Source organism: Gobius niger (genome assembly GCF_951799975.1).
Source record: "Gobius niger genome assembly, chromosome: 12".
Taxonomy (NCBI): Eukaryota; Metazoa; Chordata; class Actinopteri; order Gobiiformes; family Gobiidae; genus Gobius; species Gobius niger.
Genome location: NC_136863.1, coordinates 23,347,654 through 23,372,869, shown reverse-complemented (window position 1 = coordinate 23,372,869; position 25,216 = coordinate 23,347,654). Strand labels below are relative to the sequence as shown.

Genomic DNA, 25,216 nt, shown 5'->3' with positions numbered 1-25,216 from the left:
AATTGCAGTGTAAAATGTAGGATATTTGAATACGCCCTCCCCGTATACAGGAAATGAAAGAAAAGAAAAACGATAAACATACAAACAACAAAACATCCATTACATCTCATGAAGAATACAGCTGTGATAGAACCTTAAAGGTTTTTAGCTTTTTCAGGAAAAAAATAAATTCTGTTAGAGGTTGTGGTGTTGTGTTAGAATAAATACCAGTTTATAGCCCAAATAATCGCATCCAGCGTTTGCAAATTCTAATTGTTGCATATGACAGCTTTTAATGCTTTTGAAAATATGACTTATTTAGAAGGATAACATCAGTTCACGTGCATCAGTTGCATAATTATCATTTTATTTCAGTGAAGCAGCAATTTTAAAGAAAACATGTTAGGCGGTATTTGATTTTTTTAAGCTGCTGACAGGAAGTGACATAGCTAAAGGTAAAGTTCCATGGCAGTCTGACTCATTTCCCATTGAGTTAGCATGGTCGCCACGGCAACCGTTTAAAATTGCTTGCCTTCATCGTTGTCTCTTCCTGTCGGTGTCCAATAAGGAAGTGAAAAAACTATAAACATCACAAAAACGGCCTTTTTAAAGAAAGTTGGGTACGATCTATAGCAAAATCTCAAGTATAATTGTGTTGACTATGTTTTAGAGAAAAATGTGTCGAATGTGTCATACGCACTTTAAGGTTCTATTTTTGTCCTTCCTGCTGCTGCGAACTGGGCCGATAATAACCTATTGTGGGCGACATTATGTAAGAACTATTATTATGTCTGTAATAACAACACGCACCTCGACCGCTCTTTCCGAAAACACTAGATTTTTCTTTGCCCCACAGTCACTGCAGCACCACAATGCGCCTCGAAGGTCCTCCCACTTCCGCCAGCAGTCCGCTATTTGTCAAGTAAAAAGAAAGGCTGAAATCCGCTACTCGCTGACCCGCTGCCGTGCGATCCTTGTACGGTCCATTATTCACGGTCTGGAGGTGACCCGGGCTCGCATAGATAATCATGTCCGCACAGAGGTAACCTTACCCGGGCCGCCGCTGCTGCTGCTGCTGCCGCTGCTGCTGCTGCTGCTGCTGCTGCTGGTGGTGGTGCCGCTGCCACCTCCACAACCTCCTCCGGATGAAGGATGGAGAGGCCGGGCAGGCTGCTGCAGTTGTCCGAGCTTCGCGTCAGAAACACGGCTTACGAAGTGAGCCTGAGCCGGTCCTTGCTCACCTGGAAAAAACGTGTTTCTAGCTCCGTGTATCACCCGTTCAAACCAAGTAAGATGCCTTCAACCCTTGTGTTATGATTTGCTGTTGCTATCCTTTTGTTTTGTTTTGTCCTGCAATCTCATGCACATTTGCTCTTTTTTTTTCTTTTCTTTTTTACGTTTAAGGCCACGCTGTCCCATATCAGAGGGCACTGTGGGACGCGGTAGTGCCGTCCAAACATTAAGAAAGCTTTGCAGGACGACTGAGACACGCAGAAATGTAAACAAAGCATGATAAGTCTCGCCTGTTATGATAACCCAGAGATAGTCCCGTACCACGTTATGTAATCCATTGTAGGTCACTCAGCCCATAAGCAACAATAGGCCACCAATTAACCAGCCTGTGGACAGTCAGATAAGGGGTCAGGGAAGTGTTTTGTTCCAATCTGTAGGACCAGGTTAGTTATTGCGAAATGAGAGCGATTGTGTGAGTACAGTGGGCTATGGCAGGACTTGAAGACTATGGATCTTAATCGGACCATTGTAAAAACATCAGAGGTTACAATATGCTATACAGTGTGTCCATATATTGTTAAGTCTATTCGTTCTATGCACAGGAGCACTGAACCTTATTATCTCACAATGGAGAAATTCAACTTATTTCATCAGCTCTCTCAAGAAAAGTCTCAGATAGTCTGGAAAAATGTGCAATCAAAGAAGAACAGTGTAATGTACAAATAAGTAGTATAGAGGTATCTTATATACAATGAATGGGGTAAAATGGAATATAAATAATCAAGTATATTGTTATTAGGGCTGCACAATGAATCCCAATTACTGGTTGCAATTGCTGCAGTTATTTAAATCAGTGATTCTCAATCTGGGGGCCGGGATCCCCAAGGGGGTCGCGAGACCAATTTGCGGGGTCACCAGATGATGTAGATTAAATAAACATACTTTTTTAGCGTATATTATAATATTTTATTGTTACATATGTGTGCTATTTTACCAGAGTGCCATTAAATGTTCGTAATTTGATAAATTTTATTTTGGCCACTTGTTTTTTTCTTTGTTTTTTTAAGAATTATGTTGGCTAATGTTTCGATTTCTCCCGATGTGACCCGGGCAGGGGTCACGAACCCCTGTAACTATTATAATGGGGATCGCGGCTCCAAAAGGTTGAGAACCAGTAATTTAGATCATATGATATACGGGTGAGACTCGGAAATTAGAATATCTATAATTTGGATGATTATGGTTTACAGTCCATTTTCTAAATATTCAAATTTTATGAGATTTTTAATTTGGGGTTTTTACAGGATGAGCCATAATAGTCACAAATATAGCAAATTAAAGCTATATATCATGTCATGAGTCTATCATATATTAGTTTCACAGTTTAAGTTGAATAACAGAAATGCACTTTTTAACATACTCTAATTTTCTGAGTTTCACCTGCACTGAACTCTGCAAACACAAAGTAAATATTCTAACTCCTTCAGGTCTTATTACGCATTGCCACAATTTGCCTGCACAAACATGTCCTGAAGTGCATTTGATTCTTGGATTAGTTTAGCATAAATGAATGAAAGAACATTGGATTACAAGAGGCTATCGCATAACACACAAAGCAGTCACGGGTTCTTGCTTCAGACGGATTCTTCAAACAAATGTCTGCTGACGTCTCAGAACAAAGTGAAATTATATGGTGTCTTACGTTTCTCAGTTATTGTTGTTGTAAAGAAAGTAGCGAGGCCTATGTTTTGGGAACTGTGTATCTCTCGGTGAGCGTCCTGGCGGGGAACAGTGTTGAATTATAGTTTCTACTCTGGAGAGGGATCTGCTGTTTGTTCTGTCCTCCATGGGGAACAGATCTGAGCCGAGTATTATACTGTATGAGTGCAGTTTCAATGTGCTGTGTTAGTCAGTGGGTATGGCTTAAATTACAGGTTTACTTTATTCAAGCTTTGAGCATTTCTGCACCCTAACACTGGTACTTCAAACGTTTATGACTTAAAACACCATCAATTATGGAAATTCAAAGGAGTTGCAGTTTTTTTTACAACTCTTATTTTAACGGATTTGAACTTTCTACTTGGAATACTTAAGTATTTTCTACTGCAAATAGCCCACGTCAGTACTTTCACTTAGTAATCATTTGAATTTAGCAACTTGAATTGCAGTAATATTTGACCTGTTGTATTTGTACTTTTACTCAAGTAATGAAATCAAGTACTTCTGCTGCATACCACTGTACCATTAGAAGTATTGGCGTAAAATAATGAGGCATTTCCTCTGTTGACCGACTGATATATCATCCGATATTTGTATTTTGTATTTTGTACAGAATCTGGAGAAACAATCGCCACTATGGTATTTTAGATCAGCTAGTAACCATATGATAATGCTAACGACAAGTCATCAAAGCTGGGACAGAGACTATGATTGGATCACCTAAAGAAATAAAATAAAATCGGCCACTGCTGCAGCGGCCAAGTATTTGTTTTTACAGGATTATAGACCAGACATTTGGATAAATCTGCCAAAAATAACGGCCGAGCATATCGGCATTGGCCAATTAACACATCCCAAAATATCGGCATCAGCCTTAGAAAAACCCATATTGGTCAGCCTTTAATTTCCTCCATCAGTCTCCTTTTAAATCTTTGGTGGCGTAATAAATGCTTCATGAATATACACACATTGTTGTGAAATAATTGGAAACCCTACTAGCAAGGACAGTTCCTTAATTCAAAACATAAACTTTATTATGAATAATCAAAATGAATCCTTAAAATGTCCACTTCAATATGCAGTCATTTTGTCTGGTGAGTAGTGCCATACATAGTCTTTGCAAACAACAAAAAACCTCCATGGGCTTGTTATAAAACTGGCTAACCCTGTATTTTAAACTTCTTCAAACATGCTCTGAAAAGCACTCTTCTTGCTGTTTCTATTTCAGTTTTCCGGCAAATGTCAATTGCTCCTTGACTTTTTGTACACGGTTAATTATACAGCCTAAACTTTGCCATGATTAAAGTTTATTGACATGGTAAAGAAGACAGAAGTTCATTTTATACGTAGGGCTAGTACTTTGTGAGTACCTTAAATAATCCTATCAAAAAGAGTCTGAACTTTGAGTATCATGATGAGGGTAACATCACTAAAGCCTAGTAAGCAGTAGTGATATGATATAATCTTAAATGTCCCTGTACAGTTCAAGTTCTTGTTCGCTGTTGGTAAAGAGTTGTGTGCAGCCTTTGTAGAAACCGAAGGCCGTTTATTCTGGTTGCTTTGTTTAATTTTAGCAGCATTTATCCGTGACAGTAATTTCCCCGAGGTCTGCGGTTCCAAATGCGTCAAGTTCTTCCTCCTCTTCTTCTTACGTGTTGTATTTGGTGAAGTATACGGATGACTGCATTGTCATAGCAGCCATTGTTAAACATATATGGGCATGTAAATGACTCGTATTTGCCTCCTCCGCTGCTTTGTATATTAAAATAGTTGGCAGGCTTTTGTGTCTCTTGTTGAGGAGCGTGTCCCATTGTGTAGTTATTGTCATACAGAAGCTGCAATTACTTCAAATGGAAAGCAGACAGGAAGGGAAGTGTTGCCCGGCCAGTCTGAGTTTTACATGTACGCTTTGTTTTTAAGTGGGCTCAGTTTATGTTTGAGCATTTGATATTACAAAGGAGTCACTGGCTTCTGTCCTCCTGTAGTAACTTAAAAATAAACTCTCTGATAAGCCTTTTGTTCAGGAGACAACTCTAAAGTTTAGTTACATTTTGCGTCACTAAACGGAGCAACAGGGTTGATGTGATAAAGTTCCCTCTTTTTTAATTGTTGTGACTTCTGCATTTCAGCCTCATGCAGTAATTTATGATAATACTGTGATACATTTGATGCTGCTACATCATTATAGTTACTCCAATACAATGATGTAGCATTAAATTGTAGTCCATGTTTATTCAGGTCACTCACGTAAAAGAGCTTGTCAATCTCGGTGAGTTTTGGCCTGGTTAAATGAAATATGAAATAAATAAAGTAGCTTCTCCAGTGGCTCATGTCGTCTGTAGGTCACTGACATCACAGACTTCTCCCGTCTCCTGTTTCAGAGAATCTTCGCTTCAAACAGAGTGAACCTGATCCCAGAGTTAAGTGTCACTTTAGGCCCAGTATTAAATAACTCAGAAGATGCAGACCTGGTCCTTAGCCAAAGCTCTTTATTGTCTGCCCTCTTCACTCAGTCTCTCTTGACTAACAGATGGCTCATGTGGGGAATGTTCGGTGAAAGTAAAATAAGTACTGCACAAAAGTTGTGGGTCGAGTCTCCAACAATTTGCTGAATGTTATTCCCACCTTTCACCTGTTCCATCTAGTTCATCTGTTCCATCTGTTTTGTGTGTTATAGGCCTGTGCCGCAGCGTAGCTGTGTCTGAGATCATCTCGGTGCGAGAGGAAGAGGAGGAGAACAGCAGCAAAGACAATGGCAGCTGGAGGAAGATCAGAGAGAGGCAGGAGAGGGACTGCAGGCGGGCCTTCACCGGTACAGGCCATATCAAACGCTAATGCACATTCAAAAAGCATAGTTGCAATGCACTGTAGTTATAGTCTTTGAGAAAACTGCTCACTCAGTAATGGAGTGATCACCCATGTATAATGTCTGTCCATGGTGTCTCAGATTCATTCACATGCTCTTTTCTGACCACATAAACATACACTTCTAAATAGTAATGTTACACAGCTGTCTTACATTTGAAGTCATGTCATGCTGTATTTAAAGATGATGTGTTTCTGTTCCAGTCTCCTACGTGGAGCGAGGGCGTAACCACCGCTGGCGGTGTGCAGAGGTCTCTTTCATCTGTCCAGACGCCACTCTGTGTCAGCGCTGGGTCCACAGCATCCAGGAGCAGCTGGCTGCCCTCAGTACGACTTCTATATTTAAATACTACTGAAGTGAATGTACACACCATTATTTCGTTTTAAAGCAGCTTGTATACTCAGTAATGGAGCAATAACCTGACTCTGATTGTCATCTATCATTTATCACTTATATTAGCATTTTCCTTTGACACCCACTCTTGTTGTATTATGAAAACAGCCACAGACAGCTGTCATATAGAAGTCTGTTTACTCTGTCTAATACATCGCCTGACTGTGCAGTGAATTTATTGTGCTCCTGTCACAGGCTGCAGACCCAAACACCTGCTTGTCTACATTAACCCTTACGGAGGGAAGAAACAGGGAAAACGCATCTATGAACAAAAGGTGGCACCACTGTTCGCTCAGGCCGGCGTCACTACACAAGTCATTGGTAAGAAGCTGCAGTCTAACTATGTTTTCTAACTGTGTATTTATGATTTACTTAAAATGTCACATTTTCTCACCACAGTGACTGAATATGCCAATCATGCAAGGGATCACCTCAGGACTGACGCTGAACTAAAACAATTTGATGGGTGAGATGCAATAATTTCTTTGAGCAACCCTTTTTAAGGTATTTAAAGCCAATGTACCAGACAAACTTTCAATGTGTTTATCATTCCAGGGTGGTGTGTGTAGGAGGGGACGGCATGTTCAGTGAGATCATCCACGGTTTGATCTGGAGGACGCAGCTCGACAGTGCAGTGAACCCTAACAGCCCAGAGGAGGCGCTGCAGCCCTGCTCACTGCGCATTGGCATCATACCTGCAGGTTAGAGACGTCATTAGAGTCCTATCACGCAGTTTTTAGACCACTTTTAATTATCCCTATGTTTTACTTGAATGACTAAAATGATAAATTCCTTCCTCAGGATCCACCGACTGCATCTGCTTTGCCACAGTGGGCGCCAACGACCCTGTGACCTCTGCACTGCACATCATTGTGGGTCAGTAACAGGCCAAACTTCCTCTCTTCCTCTCTTGCCGTTGCACTGGAGTTGATGAGGTTTGTCTTTCCCAGGTGACTCACAGCCCATGGACGTGTGCTCAGTTCACCACAACGACTCGTTCCTTAAATACTCCGTCTCGCTGCTCGGTTACGGTTTCTTTGGCGACGTGTTGAGTGACAGCGAGAGGAAGAGATGGATGGGGCCGGCCCGATACGACCTCTCAGGTGAGCAAGAGTCGTCGAACTCTAAAGTAAACCCCGAGTCTCACCTCAGAAATTGTTTTGTTTGTCTTTAAACTGACTAAACCAGAGCTAAACAATGTGTAAGTTGGACTGAAACAAGCCTGAAGGGGTTCTAGATTTAAGGCAAGGGAAGCCTATTAGGACATGGTCAGCACTGTTTTAGAAGCCATTTAGTCACACAGAACTGTAAAGCAATGTTTTTTCTTTCCTCCAGGTCTGAAGATGTTTCTCACTCATCACTATTATGAAGGGACAGTGTCATATCTACCGGCCAAAGGCATCCTGGGAACTCCACGGGACAGTGGCAGGTGTCGCTCTGGGTAAGGCATTGTCTTTTTGTATATGTGACTATCAAAGTAAATCAATCATCATTTGCTTGTTATATTTTATTTGCAGTAATGTAACACTTCTACGTCTTTATTTTCAGCTGTGTGGTCTGTGAGCACAATGGAGAAGCTTTTACACAGAAAGGGGAAAAGTACAAGTTGGACGAAACGTTTGACACCGGTAAGTGAAATGTCTAAACCCTACAGTCTTCAATTAATGCGTCTCTCCAAAAAATGTTGAGTGTGAAAGTAAAACAAATGAGTAATTAGTGTTATTTGCTCATGTTCCAGAGAGTGATGACGAGTGGCGGTTGGTACGGGGGAAGTTCTTGGCCATCAACGCGGCGAGTATGAGCTGCGCCTGTCCCCGCACCCCCAAAGGCCTATCTCCAGCCGCTCACCTCGCAGACGGGACCACGGACCTCATCCTGGTCCGGAAGTGCTCCCGCTTCGACTTCCTCCGGCACCTCATCAGACACACCAGTAAAGACGACCAGGTAGAAGAAAGATTATTATGAGTAACATGAACGATTCCGTTTGTGCCGAAGCTTTTGTGTGAGCAACATCTCATGCTTGTAACTCCCTCTCAGTTCGATCTGGCGTTTGTGGAGGTGCACCGAGTGAGTCGCTTTCGGTTTGCGCCACGTCAGTGTCAAAGCGACTCAGACCTGAACCTCCAGGAGGCCCACAAGAGGCAGATCTTTGGTCCACTGTGCAGGGACCACCCGGCCTGTGGCTGCAGCCCCCACTACAGCAGCTGGAACTGTGATGGAGAGGTGCTCAACCACACCGCCATAGACGTCAGGTCAGTGTCTTTACCAGGTCTTCACCAGGTCGACACACGGGTTGGGTCTGATCATTTATATCCGTTACCACAAGCAACGTTCGTAATCCTTCTAACGGCATATTAACATATTAATAAAAGGCACTTGATTGAGACTGATTCTCAACTGATGAAGCTACGTTGGAGTGGAGTTCTTCATCGTCAGCCTCAGCCTTACAACACTGTTAGGCAATGCTGTATTTACATTATTATATTTATATATATAATTCTTTTTTTATTAAGTTATGATATTTTTTTGTTTGAATTAGGACAGTGCATGTTAATCAGCACGTCAGCAGAACTCCTCAATGTAAATGTACAAGAATTAGCATAAAAGCTAAATTGCATCCGTTGTCCTAAGGCAGGTAAAGAAACATTAACAGAAGAGAAAACAGACATAGTACATAGAACAGAACAAAGTTACAGTCACAGAGGTCAGTTACAAGGACAGTCACAGGTGAGAGAACACGCCCAAGAAGTTACATTGATAAATGTACATGAGTGCACGATTGTTTTGTTTTCAACCAAATTACAAGGTTCTACTACAAAATGTTGTTTTAGAAGTTTAAAAGAATTGTCACTTTATGCTAAACCATACAAGCCTTTAGATCTATCGTTATCATTTTTTTGTAATTGCAGCCCCCACTATGAATAGCTTTTGTCTGCGACCCCTGTGATCTGGCGACCCACAAACATTAACTTGTGACCCCTAGTTTGAGAACTACTTTAGAAGTCATAAATAATGTCATAGGAATCCAGCAATGCTAATTTCAAATAAAATAATTCACATAGCATTGCTGTTTACACCAGATGGGGAATTCCAAAGACACATTTGTAAAGAAATACATATTTTCTTTGAGTAAATTATTAACCAAAAAAAAAATGTTTACAGTATTGATTGAACTTTCACAAGTCCTCACCACTAGATGTCACCAAATCATCAAAAACCCTTTCCCTCCATATGACCTGTCATATGGAGGCAACTGTCAATTGTTAAAAATTGTGTTGTTAATTAAACTTAATTTTACGCCATGTTGTTGCTTTTTTCCCAGGGTGCACTGCCAGTTGATCAAACTCTTCGCTCGAGGGATCGAAGAAATGACCGTTTTCGAGGAAGTCACCAGCCCTTGTGCAATATGAGCCTCGTCCTGGCGCCACTCACGCTCCCACCGTACGCACTTCCTGTTTCTTCACCCACACTGGCGCATAGTTATGACATCACTGCCGTCGCCTCAAACCCACATAGCATTTTCAACATTTTATATTTGATGCAAAACGTAAAACCAGCTTTAGATCCATAACCTCATATATTCAAAAAACAACGAGTACGGTTTAATACTGTGGGGGAAACTTTAGTGTTAGCCATCGTTTTTAGCCATGAAGTGAACAATATTCTCGGTCAGCCACCCAGGCTTGCTTTGAAAGATGAAAGTATAGACACATCTTGATTTTCTTTTTGATTCAACCTTGCACTCTTTAACAATATCCATTATCTAATTGCTGGGTTGCAGGTGACATCACAGCGTTCTAAAGGCCTATACTATTATATAGAGGAAAAATTATTTTGTTTTTGAGGAAATTTTTGGTCTTGTACAGAGAGATCTTGGACCCAGTGACTGATATTAAAGATCATTTTTTAAATTCATATATTTTCTTTTTAGCTATGACTTGTGAAAGTGTAATGTTATTAATAGGAAAAACTGGCCCTTGCCCCCCGCTGGGTCCGATGACATCATCACATTCTAGAACCTGCAACCCAGCAATACCAAGTGAAGTAGACTTATCTTTTTCTTGTCGTTCATTGCTTTTAGTATTACTATAAAGAATGAGTTATTTTTACATTTTGTTACCATCATTTGCACTTTCATCTAAATCTACCATGCGCCCATCCACGCATGCTGATTGACTTATTTTTTGAAAGAGGAGGGGATTCAAAATGAACAATACTTTAATGGAAAGTACCTTTTGTTCATATCACACTTTACACTTATTGCTCTGCTGCTGTAGGCATTATTTTCCATTCATTCTCATTCGTGGGTTAGAATCGTTTGAGCTTTAAAAGTCTATTTTTGACACAAATCAAGGCATTTTAGGGGAAAAAGATGAACCGATTTCTGTCAGTCAGGCTGGTCGTGGCTGAGCGTTTCAGTTCTTCCATTATTTCTGCTCTTTATGCAAAACATAGCCACGGCGCAAGGATATACTGACACAAAGACACCAGTTTTGAGAGTCTTATACATTCATGTGTAGCTGTGTGAATTTTTATTTGGAAAACAGGTGGATTCTGTTTTGTAAAAGATGAGAAACTACCATTTGAACCTTCCACTAATCAAAGCAAGACACATCAAGACTTCACAACAATCATTCTTACTTTAGTGTCACTTATCCAACCTGTTGAGACCGATTTAATGAAGGCTATTATCTCAATTTGAAGAAAAAGTGACATTATTTAATAATTTTATTAGAAGTTATTAGTATTAAACCAGTTGCACATGCATTAGGCCAATGCTACGTTACTATCAATTAATTTCTAAACACTTGCTTTGGTGGAAGGTTAATTTGTGAATTTGTACTTTTTTTTAAAGGATGCTGTTTTGTTTTGTGACCTGCTGTTAGGCGTCAGCCGCTTCAGCCGGACTTTTCTCAGAGATGTTTTTTTGTAGCAGCTTTAAGCCTGCGCCGCATTATTTTCCCCTCTGCTTGTGTCAGAGCTGGTCTCTCATTTATGTGGAGGGAAACCGGTAGCATTTGAAAAGAAGCTGCTCCACTGAAACATCCATCGATCAAAACCAATGACTTTCCAACCCAGCTAACCAAATGTAATGTTCTGATGTAGCTGCATGCCTTTCTCCTGTAGCTATTGGTTTACATTGTACCACAACCCAGCAAATAAGTAGACAATGAACTGCTGTACAATACTGTGCAAATTTCAAGGCAAGCTTCTTCTTCTTTCTATAAAGGTTATGGGCAAAGAAAGATCTATTAAATCAGAACTAAGTACCGGAGCTCATGCCCCTAGAGGCCATAAGCGCCACTACAGGTGTCGTAGCATGTTTTCTCAGTAATTGTCCGTGAGAGTAAATAATATGCTGACAGAAAAGACAAAAGGAAAGAGGGAAATTGTACATTGTGCCACAACTCAGTTACACAATGGAGATATATTTTTTTTCACTCAAACTTGGCTGTAGACACTGTTAAAGTGGCGCTAGCCCACAGTTAGCTTTGCCCGCTAGCTTCTTCTTCATGATTCTATTCGTGTGTATTGCGCCTCCAACCCGGTGCAGGGAAAGTTGCAAGCATGGTTTTCTGGCCTGAGACACCGGGGGAGATAAAAGACCCCCAATCATCCCATTAACACTTGTATTACCCCCAGAGGGACTACGAAAAGGATTTATTAAGGTAAACAAGTTACTTAGTACTTCTTAAATGTTGAGATATAAACAGAAAAGCTTACTAAGAAGACTACCAAAGCACTGGTCCTATCTTGCAATATTAAAGACACAAGAATAAGCATCTCTACAGTACAGTTTAAACTCAAAGATTTGCACAGTATTGTAGATATTCACGAAACGATGCTGAGCGGACCTTCAATCAGTCTGAAAACTTGCTGTAAAAAAACACAAAACCAAATGTTCATTGCAAAAGTTGATGTTATTTTGAATGAGAAAATGGAGTCAATATTTTGTTACGTGTAAAAATATATGTTGGCGATTGTACACCTGAAGAGGAGTGGAGCCGAACGCTGTAAAATGAGAAGTTGAAATGTTACACCTGCAGGTCAAGTGTGGAACTGCAGCTGGATAGCGCCCATATGCTGTAATAAACATGGCTTAGTTTTTTATTGTGTCCAGAATCGGATTGTAAAAATAGTGGAACATGTTGCCTGCAGATTACGTCAGTGAAATGGTCTCGTGCCAAGGCAAAGACAATTCACTGTGTTCAAAGAACTCTCGGTCCAGAAAAGGTCACACTGTTCAACTTGGTGGAACCCAGTTTGTCCACTCTGTTTTCTATTGTCCGAAATGAAAGCAACCAATCTGTCTGATTTTACTACAAAATGTCCAGAAAAACGTTTGAGACTGTGATCCCAGCTGGAGTTTAACTGTTACTCAACAATATGATAAAACCTGGATATACTTCAGTGTCAATTATTTAGAAGTTGTCGTATAAATGATTGTAATCTTTATTTTAGTGCAGATGTGTGCACATTACTATTCTGATTGTTTAGAAATTGTCCTGAACTAAACCAAATGATGAATCCTGGTGTAGTGTTTTGGCTGTAGCAGCCCCTGAGCACTGGTCAAACAGACGCTGTCTACCTGATATTAACCTTCTGCTGTAGCTCTCTATCAGACAATAAAAAGATGTTGAAGTCGGCTTTTTGTGTTGTCTTTATTGGGCTAAAGCACATGACAGAATTTGTCATGTGTTTCGCCTTAAAGCCACACCGAGTAGAATTTTACCCAATAAACACGCTGTGTGCCTTTAAAATTACATATAATCACAAATAGGAATGAATATACATGGATAAAATGCTGATTTAACTTGAAAGAAACAGTTTTTACAAATACATATACATTTCTTTTTTAAAACAATGCGTTGTTGTTTTGTAGACAAGCTTTGGGGACAAAGCAGCAAAGCATTGTCTTACAGGGCCTCAGAGGACTTTGAGAGGCACCGGTCAAAAGAACGTCAATTTATTTGTGATTTCTTTGTGCACATTTTAAACATGTGTGTGTTAACACTTGAGCAAAGGCTGAAATATGAACTGCCATCAACTAATATGAGAGCCCGATGTCTTGGTTTATCTAATGCTGTAAAAAAAAAAAAAAAAAAATCCTAGTTTATTCTGTAAGAGTCCGTGTGCTTTTGCATTCATTATATTTCAAAAGGATAATGCAAAATCAAGAATTGCGTTTTTTTATATATTCTGCACTGTTGCAATATCGGAAAAACATTTATTTGTTTTGTTTCTAAATTTCCCTGTATCAGGCAAGTACTTCATAATGGAGTATGCAAAAAAGGAAAATACAATAAGCTTTTATTGATGTACTTAGATGTACTAAAGTTTTATTTGTGCTGTTTTCCTCAACGAGCAAGTTTCAATTCCGGGTATTTGAGCTGATGCAGAAAAGGATTCAACGTAGTCAAGGTTAATTGTATTTTCTGTGTTGGCATCATCTACTATCAAGTGAATGTCTTATACAGACAAATGAAAAAAAAAAATAGTCAGTATGTTTATATTGCAACAGTACACAATATGTAAAAGCACAACTTCTGATTTTGCATGTTGCTTTTAAAATCGAAAATACAATGAACGCAAAAGTACATGGACCTGTAAGTTTCACAATATCCTACTTATTATTGTCAAACCTGCTCAGTGTACTTTAAATGTATCTTTAAAGGAACAGGCAACCATTTTGACATACTGAGATATGTTCTTACCTGAGCTTTGACGAGTTGATGCGCACCTGTCTGGTCTTTGTGCGTGCCCGAGCTATAGGAACATGCTGGGACAGGCCAAATGCTAACATCTTTGGTCGTTGTGCGTGAATGAGTGTACGTGTAAAAAAACAGACAGGTACACATCAACTCGTCTAAGCTCAGGCAAGAACATAACTCAATATGTCAAAACGGTGGCCTGTTCCTTTAACAATGTTTGTGCAAAACACTGGGGAAAATTTCAATGACATTAGAAAGATGCATCACAGGAAACCGCATCACCTTTACAACCTCAAACCCCCCCGTCCTTTTGCACGTTTGGATCAATGACCGGCATTGACTGAATTATTGTACTAATTTAAACAAACACTGTGCGGTGATTTGCCTCATTAGGGAAGTCGCATTTGAGCCATAAACAAACATTTGCATCTGGAAATGTAGCGTCCAAACTTCCTGATGTTGACTTGTTCAATATTCAGAATGATAAAGCCCCTGGGATATGATTAGGAGGTCGATATTTGAGGAGGTACAAAAGGGAGAGAGATCAGACGCTTGTTCACTCCTCAAGTCTGGACACTGGACAACAAGCAGGTGGGTGTTTAGATTATCAGTCATTTTTGTTCAGATTTTACAGATTACATTAGCAACTCCTCTGCAGAGACATGTTTTGCCTATGTTTTTGTGTTGTTTTAAGTCAGTCTGTTAGGTTGTTGACAAAGCTTTGTGTCCAGAGGAGGTGGCCGAACACTATGAAGTACTCTAAAAACGTCTTTCTTCTTTTCAGAAACGTCTTCCGCCCGATGATGCCGCTGCTCAGTGTATCCTCCGTGTTTCTCCTGCTGAGCTTTGTCTCTTTCGTCACAGTTCACCCGGTCACGTAAGGGGCCCTGCAACAGAACAGAACAAAATGAACTAAAGTCTCAAAGCCTTGATCTTCCATCTATGCCATATCATTCCAGGACTGAAGATGAAATGGACAGTTTTCGGACCCCGATGAGGCGCCCGTGGTCCACATCAGGGCAGGACCCCGTGATGGAAACTGAACTCATGTAAATATATCTATGATTTCATATTGCACTGTACAAGCTCACTCACTCACAATATCCGTAACGTGGGATAATGTTCTGCCCAAGGACCGAGAAAAGGCGCTGATTCTAATAGGATCACACTGCCAAATGTGTCATGATATAATGTAATGCTTTCTCACAAATCGAAGTAAATGTAGTTGCTTTTTTCTTCCAGGCAGTGGTTATCGTCTGGTCTGGACAGGAGGAGGCAGCTCGGGGACATCGAGTTTTCAAACAGATACTCTGAGTTTCTGAGGTCCAAGGCCAAGCACGTGTCCATGTGCGCGTTCCTGCGGCGCATGCAGGGGGTCAAGAAGAGGTAACGATCTGCAGTTCCCCAAATGTGCGATGATGTGTTTCTGTCATAAAAGAACATTCTTCACTGTCTGTTCACAGTGGAGTCAACACCGACACAGAGAGAGTGGACCTGCTGCTCAAACAGTACATGTGCCCCTCCGTCCTGCCCTGGCCCTCTGACCTCTGACCAGCGCCATGTCCCCACTGTATTTAAGTTTATTAATAAAAGATCTTTGATGAACTCACACTTTGTTTTGGGATCTTTCCCTGTGTTTCTTTCGATGGAGGAGCTAACACAATGAATGTATCATTTGTAGAGCTAAAAATATCATTCGAAATGAATGGCACTTAATTTCAGCGGCACAGACACTTTTTCAGTTTCCTTTTTCCTGCAAGACTAGCTAGCTAGGGACGAACAAAGCGTGAAGCCAAAAACAATTTTACTGTCAAACTTGTTTATTCATGCAGTTAAGCCGACAAAAACTCACTTCAAATATGTTCAAATGTAGGAAAATACAAAGAAGCATCTACAATACATCTCTGAATAATATTATGCTTACATGCGATTAATTGCCATTAATTAATTACAAAGGCCATGATTAACTCCACCACCAATCATTGTGTGTTCTATTTTATGCAAGAGATTTTTTTGAATTTTCATAAAAATGGTGCACAATTGTGTTTTTACATACAGCTTAGTTTTTGTTTATTTTTGAGCAATTTTACATTCATTTCATCTTTCAAAATTCATGCAGTGGCTGCTCAAAAGGGAGTAGGCTGAAGCATAAGCTTGTACGTGCCTACCCCATATTCAAATCAGTATATATTTACATAACATAATAAATGATAAGGGTCTAGATTACATTGACTTTAGATACAAACAAGTAAATAAGCGTATAACTACTTCCTCAAACACATGTATTCATATGTGTGAACAATCCAGGCCCTGAGCCGTTCAGTCCATTTATCCAAAGCAGCAACATAGACAGAGGCTCCATAAAGCAGATCTGTATAGGCTAAGTTTCCACTGCAGGACTTTGTTTGGTCAGACCCTTATCTTACAAAATTCATTCAGTATTGCCCCAACTGAACTTTCTGACTTCAAAATGTTCATCTCGAGATTTACGTTTTAGCTTAATACTAACCTAAATTGTACACATAGATATCACTGTCCATGAGAGAGTGAGGGATGTACGTGTTTTTTGTATCTTGTTAATCACACCCAGACAAGGCCGGATTTATGCAGGGGCTTGTAGGGGCTAAGCCCAGGGGCCCAGCAGGTTGAAGGGCCCCTGGGCATACAGAGAAAAATACATGCTCAGTGTGGGTTGTAAAGTAGTTCCCTCTCTCTTTGCATACATTTATCAGATGATTTTTTTTACTCGAGACTAAACCAAGACTAAAGCAGGACTAAACCAAAAATTAATTCATTTATCCATTCATTGTAGAGAGAGAGAGAAATCCGACAGACAGACAGACACTTGTTAAGGCGCTATATAAATAAATATTGATTTATTATGGTGGGCCCTGAAAAAACTTGAGCTGTGGGGCCCATTTTACTTAAATCCGGCCCTGCACCCAGACCATGTGTGGGTCTGGCCGGGTGTGATTGTGGGTGGGTGTGAGTGTTTAACAAAGTTTTAGACTCTCTGCGAGTACTGCAGGTCTAGGATAAAACACTGTGATACCAGCATCGGATTGCTAGTACTGTAGTACTGTAGAATACCTTCTTTTGTATTCATCCATCCCTATCAAATGAACAAAAGAAAAACAAACAAATAAATATGCTTCTACATTAGTATTAACATTGCTTTTTAATGTGTTCCAAAAGGCAGAAAGGTAAATAACTGCAACCTGGGACTTTTTGTGAGCTTTGTTGTTTTGTTATTGTCTATTTGTTTTTTATTTGTTTTTTACAGTTAACCCCCAAAGTGCTGTGGCCACACCCCCTGGTTAGTGTAATGTGGCCCTGGGATCAACCCTTTGCTCTTAAAAGACTTCATATAATGTGGAACACAAAAGTACTCATATCTTCAGCATAATAGAAATAAGTAAGTATTAATCAGTGATGACAGACACCGATTGTTTCCTGAATTCAAACTTATCAGGATATGTACAAGGTTTTTTTTTATATGGCTTTCCAGCAAACAGGTGAGCATCCAGTGGTTTATGGCGGGGAAAAGTCCAAAACGACCATAAACTAAGGGTGATAAGGAGGAGCCGAGACAGAGCCCAGGTACAGAGTGGACCAAACCTGGACTAAAGCGCCATGGGGACCAGCACGGACCACAGAAATATGGTGAAAAGTGGATTAGGGGTTCTGCTTCTGTTGACACTGCTTCAGACTGGGACCGAGGCACAGAGTAAGTATTGATGGTTTATTTATGAGAATTGTAGAATGAGGATTAGATGACATTATAATTATGTTATTACGTTGGCTGGGATTAAACTACAAACAATACTGTAAGATCGACGTTGATTTAGGACTAAATAAAAAATACAAATGAGTTATTGAACCAAAGAGTTAGAATGAAATAAATATTGACTGAACCAGAGCTAAAGCCAAAACTAATCCCAAAAGACCAGAAAAACTTGAATCACATTTGAAACTAGACAAATCAGCACTAATCTGCCACTAACTACAATATCCAACAAAACCAAACTCAACCAGGATAAGTCATTTTGAACAGGGAGGAAGCAAGTTACAGAAACAGGAAGTGACCGATCTTCGTGCCAAGCTGGTGAAGAGAGTGGACTCTGGATTCTCATTAAAAGGACACAGGGACAGTTTTGGTCACTTGATTTTAGTGAATTTGTTCCACTATAATTTGTTTACAAGAAAATATCCTACTTACTGTTTATTAAACAAGTCACATTTGTCCATCCAAGTTTCTTTTATCTTTCTGTGGTCTCTAGGCAAATTACGTCGTAATATATATGTAGTAATTCATACAGTATCCATTTGATGAACGCCAAACATCTATAAATAAAATACTGTGTGTATATAGCATCAGTTTTCTAAGCAGACATTGGTTATATTTATAATTATATTGTTTTTGTTTTATTATTCATTCTCGGCTAAAATGCGGTCGACAAACCAGCAAGACATTTCATACAGTTCATACAGTTTAAGAAACAAGTACTGTTTTCTTTGAGTACATTTCCCATTTATTTTACATATTATTTACTTGTCCCAGTTTATTTGTCGTTTGGTCCTAGGCCTTGGTCCTGGTGCTATTTGAATATGATTTAGAAAGATTAAGCTCATGTGAACTAACCCTAATCCTTTTGCTTGTAGAGTGCCCAACTACAGTGGTCTTAGCAAACATCGATGAGGGCAATGCTCCGGAGGCAGTGGTCACAACCTTCGCAGAAGGCCTTACTCTAGAAAACTTAAGCCCACAGGAGCCATTCAGTTTTGAAGGGACAAACCTAATCGCAGATGAGAGTTTGGATTATGAAAAAGTGAGAAAACTGATCCTGGGTCAGGTTTAATGCAGTTGTTATAATGTTATGTTAATGTGATGTAATTTTTGTCTGATTCAGAAACAAAAGTATACTTTGGACATTGGCTGTACTGTACCTGGAGAGGTAAGATTTTTTTGTCTTTTTATAATGTAAAGGTATTTCACAGCTTTGTTTTGAGGTGTTAATTTTCTTCCCCCCTAGCAGATGTACAGCACAGTGGCAATGATAATGTAATGGTACCATGTTTCCTGATATTTTGCAGTATTTACATCATATTAATAATAGTACAATGAACTATATTAGTTGTGTGTTCTGTTTCACTTTCTTTTCCATCCTACAACCATGCTATAACTGTGCTGGATGGATTCATATGGCCCACCCTAAAAAAAACAATGCAATCAATACTGTACAGTACAGTGCTGTGAAAAAAAAAGTGTGGTGTGTTGAGTGTGTTTGTATAGATTGTTATATATATTTAATTAATTGTGTATTTTTTTATTTAACTTAATCCTTTAATTTTCAGGCACAGCAAAGGATAAGCACCATTGTTTTTGTGAGAAATCTGGATGACAACCGTCCAACGTTTCAGGAAAAACTTTACACATTGAATGTTCCTGAGGTAAGACAAACTATTCTTTACAAGTGACTTGTGAAGGTGCAGCCTCAGTACCCAACACAAATAAACATGTTTCTTTTTGAAATTACAAGAGCTCTGTTTATTCATCCATGGATCATAAGGCTGAGTATAGAGCGCAGCCAAAATGACCAATTGTGACTTTAGACACAATCTGGTGACCCACAGCAAATGTGACTCCTTTCGGGTCCCCTCCCACTAGTTGAGAACCACTGCTTTACAACATACTGTACACTCCAAAAAGATCAAACCTTTTAAACTTTTCTCTACCTTGTTTCATATTCATTTATTTCAAAGCAATTTAATTTACTACTTACGGATAAGACAGCATATCACATTAAAGTTAAAATAGATCAAATAAAAATAAAATACCGCCTTTGCTATTTCCTTATTACATTCATTTGAGCTAAGTTAAGTTGTGTACTGACATTAATAATAAACATATTGAGTTTGTTTTCTTACAGAAGTTGTATCCTGACTAATATATCTACATGTAAAGATTTTGCTTTTCTGTCCCAGATGACACCCATAAATACACTTGTGAAATCCATCAAAGCAGATGATCTAGACGGCGACTTGAACCCACTCAGCTACACTCTCTCTGCATCTGTAAGAGAAAAAATATGTTTGGTTTATCTATTAGTGAAGACGGAGGAAATATCTTGCCTTTTTATATACCATTAAAAACATCCATCAAATCATAAAGAGCAGTACTTTTGGACCAAAGGATTGTAGCGAATCACATGACATACATTATAGCGATATAGCAGTGATGAAATAAGCGTGTGGTTTACAGTAGTTTGTTCTGATTGCTGTGTCTGGTTGTCGATAGGATGCCTTCAAGCTGGATTCGTCATCAGATGTGGCTGATATCCTTGTGGCTAAACTTCTGCAGTTTGACGACATTAAACATGTTGAACTGACACTGACCGTTCAGGTGAGCATGACCGGACATAAACCAAACATTGCCATGGAATACAAATACTTTTACACAGAAAAGTACAACTACTTAATGGTACTACTACGATTACTGATGTGATCACTTAAAATCGTGATCACTTAAAAAAAACTTTTATCAGAAACACACAGAATCACACAGGGATATTTATTCTCGCCCAGACATGTAGAACACTGTATGGATATTCTGTCAATGTACAACTTATACAGTTCAATTCAATTTGCACTTGGGACTGACCCACCAGCCTTTTAGGGCTGAACAACTACATTTAGAGAACTGGCTGTGGTATAAATATGTGATAATATGTTAAATATGTTAAACCATACTTTGTGTTTCAGGACTCGGTCTTGTCCTACACAGCCAGCACCACCATCAACATCACCATCACAGACGTGGACGACCGCCCGCCCTGGTTCAGGCCCTGTGAAAAGGTGGTCCTGCAGGGTGTCACAATCTGTCCCAACACAGGATATAGTGGAACGGTCAACCTCGGGGAGCTACCGGTCAGTCACTACAGACTGAACACATCAAATTTATACCTTGGTCTGTTGCTATTGTTTACTCCTACTGACCAACATTTGTGTGTCATTTTTCAGGATGGACCTTTGCCTCTGCTGCCAGAACAAATTCAGGCCGTAGACGGAGACAATGGAATAAACGAGCCGATAAAATACTCCATCATCAGTGGTGAGTGAACTTCACATTCACACAGACGTTGGGTTGCATGAAATGGGAAGAAATGACACTAAGGTCGACATTCAGCCTCCAGTTTGACCGATTCAGAGGTCTGAAGATTCACATCGGCTCTTCATCAAACACTTTATTCTGGACACATTTTGGAAAGACTTTGGCGATGCAACTTCACAAGCTGTGTGAGACTGAATGTTTTACTTTTTTCAGGCGATGAGGGTCTGTTTCAGATCGGAGAAGACACCGGGGAAATTACTCTGCGGGAGGCGGTTGATGTGACAAAGACTGTGCACATGTCTGTGATGGTAATAGGAACATTTTTTAAACAGTAAACATAAACAATGTTTCAATGTCATATACAGTGTTAAGAGATTGAGATCTTATCATTGTCACAAATACTGAATTAGCGAATTTATGTCGGCTCAGTTGTCCAGGAGTTTTACATTTAAGTAAAACATTTCAAATATGGTCAATCAACCCAGTCTAGTTAACCATATTAGGAAATCTTCATATTGTTGCAATTTTTTTCCAAGAGCAATGGAACTCTCAAAAATCAGTCATAAAATGGCTGAATGGATCTTTATGCTGTGTTTGTGCCTGTGTGTCTCTGTCAGGCCTATCAAGCCACAAGCAGGCACCAATTTGCTATGACCAGCCTCACGATCGAAGTGGTGATCAAAAGTGCCCACAAGCCGCAGTTTGAGAAGGCGCAGTACGAGGCGATGGTGCAGGGCGTCGGAGTCATGGCTGTGGAGGCTGCGGACAAAAGCAAAGCTCTGAAAATACTGGCGACTGACCAGGACTATGCTGCTGTCGGGGTGAGAAAACATGAGCATAAGCGTAAGGACTCAAGCATGGAGCTGATAAACAATGACTCTGTGATGCATTTGTAAATCAAAGCATCACCATACATTCAGAAGCAAAGCACCTGGATACACAGGGATACTTTTACTTATCAGACAATTTTCTTTTGGTTTTTGCACAGGGTATAAATCCTTATATTGTCTACTCCATTTCGGGAAACACCGACTTTTCAGTCAATAATGGATACTTGTTCATGACCACTGCTGTTGATGCTGGATCGTATAACCTGGAGGTAATTTGTCATTACACATTATTTGGAGAATTACTTTTACACAAAAGTATAAAGCTCATTTAGAACATAAAACATCAAAATGAAAGCCTAACTTGACTCTTTCATTCAGGTCAAAGCCATTGACACAAAAAACCGTGAGGAAGTGACTGCTCAGCTCGTAGTGGAGGTGGTGGAAGGTAGGACAAAGCACAGGCTTCATATCATGAGCACAAGCAAAAGCTGACCAATTATTAGCTATCCTGACCACATGAAGCTGAAATGATTGCTGCTTTTGCTTAAATTGCGCAATGCTGAGAAGATTACTGGCCATCTAAACATGTATTTGTTAGCATTTAGCATGAGTACGTCATGTATTTTTAACTGAATGTTCAAGTTTTTATGTTTGAAAGAGCAAATAAAGGTTTAAACTATACCAATATAAATACAGGGCCAACTTAAGATGTCCACAATACAACTATATTTATCTTTAGGCTGTACAGGCTCTTTGTGGTGCAAATGTCAGCAGTAAGAATGTACATAGTTGCTGAGGGTCTAAGCTGCGATGTGTGCTCCTCTCGCAGAGCCCACCACCACTGCTCCTCCGACCACGGTCTCCACTGCGACCCCTGAACCCACCACTGGAAAAACAACTGTCCCTACCCCTGATACAACCCCTGCTACAACCCCTATTACCCCTGATATCACCACTGATATTACCACAAACCAGTCGCCAGAGCCCACCACTAACCCTGAACCGACCAGCCCTAATACTGGCCCATCCACTGTAGAAACTTCTAAGCCCACCACAGGACCTAGCGATCCAACGTCCGACCCCGCGCTGACCACTGAAGGCGTCACAGCTCACACAGGTGCCCACCCTTACATCAACTTTCCAGCACATTACTTTTGAGATGATAGAACAATAAACACGAATTTAAAGAATGACACCACCGGGACCACCACCTTGGCTCCGTGCTTAATCAGGTCAAACTTAGACTTTTAAAGCCACACTGCTTAACATTTCATTTCATAAATAGAATTAAATGCAAACATTCTTTACATTATGGGTGTTTTCATTGTTTGGAAAATACCTCCTAAAAGCACGTCTTTACTGTGACTGGGTTGGCCTCTCTTCAGAACTGAGACTTTGCTAAGAGCGGGACGTCACCAGGTCGTCTCCATGGCGATGTTGTTGCTTTGCTTCGACTACAAGTATCCGCACATGAGGATTAAATGCTTCATTTCGATTTCCAACCAAGTTCAGCTATAAGCCATGCCCCTGCGAATTCTAGCTGGACGTCACTCCAAATGCAGCTTTTTCAGTTGGCTTATTAAGTTAATATTATCGTTTTACAAGTGTTAAAGGTTAGGGTTAGGGTTAAAGTTAGGGTTAGGGTTAAGGTTAAGGTTAGAGTTAAGGAAAGGGATTTGATTAGAGATAGAACAATATGAGGGGCGGGATCATGGTGTCACTGGGTTGGAAAGTGTAATGATGCAGTTTAAATACATAAGATCCTCTTTCAAATGCTTCATATTTGAAAATAGTTTCAATTTCCTTTAGTGATTTAGCAAGATATGGCGTGGAATGTTCTGCAGTGTGGCTTTAAAGGTAATACATGCTTTTATTGTACGTTAAGGTGATGTTAGTGTTCTGAAATTGATGAGCAAAGTCATACAAGGAGTTTTGCCAGCTCGCATATGGAAAAATTACACATATGAGAAAAAGTTAACATATGTAAATAATGGGCTAGCTGTCAAACTATAAAATGATTTCACAAAAATACAGACAGATCTGAAAAATGATTTATGTGGTCATTAGAACACGCTTTATTAAGCATTTCTGCTCAGAGGAAATGTGGCTGTCGGTGACATTTAAAGTGCATGTGACTGGTTTCCATGTCTTTGACACCAGAGCAGTGGCAGTTTATGGGGAAAAGTAAAAAAGAAAGAAAAAAAAAGTTGGTATTTATACTGTATATTCAAAAACATTATGCATTCATACTGTACATTGTCACACTGACAATGTACAGTATGAATGCATATTGTTATGGAATGTGCACCTCTTCCTGTGTCATATCCAACAATAACGTAAAACATCACAATGTCAAACCATAAATAAAACATTTTATAATTATTATGATCATAAATAGAATTGAGTTTACCCTGTTCTGGTGAAATGGATAAACAAACATGTCACATCCACTCTCAGATTAAACAAATTGTCCATTGACTGTGATGAAAATGTCAACAATCACCTTTAAAGCGACCAATCAGAGCTTCATGCTTTGTGGCTAAGCCAGAAATCAAAACTGCTTTAAATATGATAATAATATGATCAGTTTTGTGTAAAATAGTGGGTTCAGACTGCATTCAGACCCCTTTCAATATTTCAGTTTTATTATGTCGTACTTTGACACTGAAATTGTGTATATTTGTTTTCTATTGGTATATATCCTACAGGACAATCCTATATTAAAATACAAACTACAAACTATCTAACATTTGACACTGATACAAAACTCCTATAAAACAACTGCTTTTTTGAACATTCATAAAACTGAGGTATTGCTTTAGTTTATAGATTTTAGTACTGAAATAAATACAGGGGTGTGAGTACTTCCTGAACCTACTTAAACACAAGCAGGTACTAACTGTTGTGTTTTTACTCACTTGCACCATGAAGGCATTGTGGTAAACCCTTCCGGAGGCTTCACGTCTGCGGATATGGCCGCCCTGGGAGCCACTCTCGGGGTCCTGTTGTTCATTTGCATCGTGGTGATTGCGGTGTTCGCTGTCAAGATCCGAAAAGGAGACTCTGACTGGAAGAAGATCAACGAGGCCAGTGCCTTCAGGAGCTCTGTGAGAAAGAGATTTGTTACTTATTTTACTTTTATGCAAATTCAATTGCATTATTCTCTGTAACAATCGGTTTTACATGATTTAAAGGTGCATTACGCAACTTTATATATGAAAAGAAAAGGCAATTTTTGTGTGTGTGTGTGTATTTGACCTCGTAGTGAGCCCGTGGCTGGTCAGCATGGCGCCTCTACATTCCATCAACTGGACTACAACGCTCCAGGATCAATAGTTTGTAAGGTTTTCACTGCTGACGGACCCTCTCAGCA

At 39.7% G+C, this 25,216-nt stretch overlaps 2 protein-coding genes and 1 long non-coding RNA gene across 3 annotated transcripts in view; 2 read left to right on the top strand and 1 right to left on the bottom strand.

The window, feature by feature from the left end:
- pclaf (PCNA clamp associated factor) overlaps positions 1-25,216 on the bottom strand; it is a 379,199-nt gene that overhangs the window by 349,476 nt on the left and 4,507 nt on the right. The gene's annotated exons all lie outside the window — the stretch shown is intronic.
- Positions 810-9,908, top strand: LOC306971583 (ceramide kinase-like). Its single transcript, XM_079567898.1, has 13 exons — positions 810-1,267; positions 5,609-5,743; positions 6,001-6,123; positions 6,386-6,511; positions 6,590-6,656; positions 6,746-6,891; positions 6,992-7,066; positions 7,141-7,293; positions 7,526-7,631; positions 7,739-7,818; positions 7,929-8,134; positions 8,228-8,442; positions 9,513-9,908. The coding sequence occupies exons 1-13, from the start codon at positions 1,132-1,134 to the stop codon at positions 9,598-9,600; spliced, it is 1,656 nt and encodes a 551-aa protein (XP_079424024.1). The 5' UTR covers positions 810-1,131; the 3' UTR covers positions 9,601-9,908.
- LOC306971446 lies at positions 14,474-14,904 on the top strand. Its single transcript, XR_013793452.1, has 3 exons — positions 14,474-14,493; positions 14,687-14,779; positions 14,862-14,904. It is a non-coding gene; the product is annotated as an uncharacterized lncRNA (long non-coding RNA).

What these genes read in the sequence shown, in the direction of transcription:
- LOC306971583 (XM_079567898.1), top strand. Translation starts at nt 1,132, where the DNA reads ATGGAGAGGCCGGGCAGGCTGCTGCAGTTGTCCGAGCTTCGCGTCAGA. An exon ending in GAACTAAAACAATTTGATGG is followed by an intron (nt 6,657 to 6,745) that starts GTGAGATGCAAT and finishes TTATCATTCCAG; the next exon opens with GGTGGTGTGTGTAGGAGGGG. An exon ending in TGCACTGCACATCATTGTGG is followed by an intron (nt 7,067 to 7,140) that starts GTCAGTAACAGG and finishes TGTCTTTCCCAG; the next exon opens with GTGACTCACAGCCCATGGAC.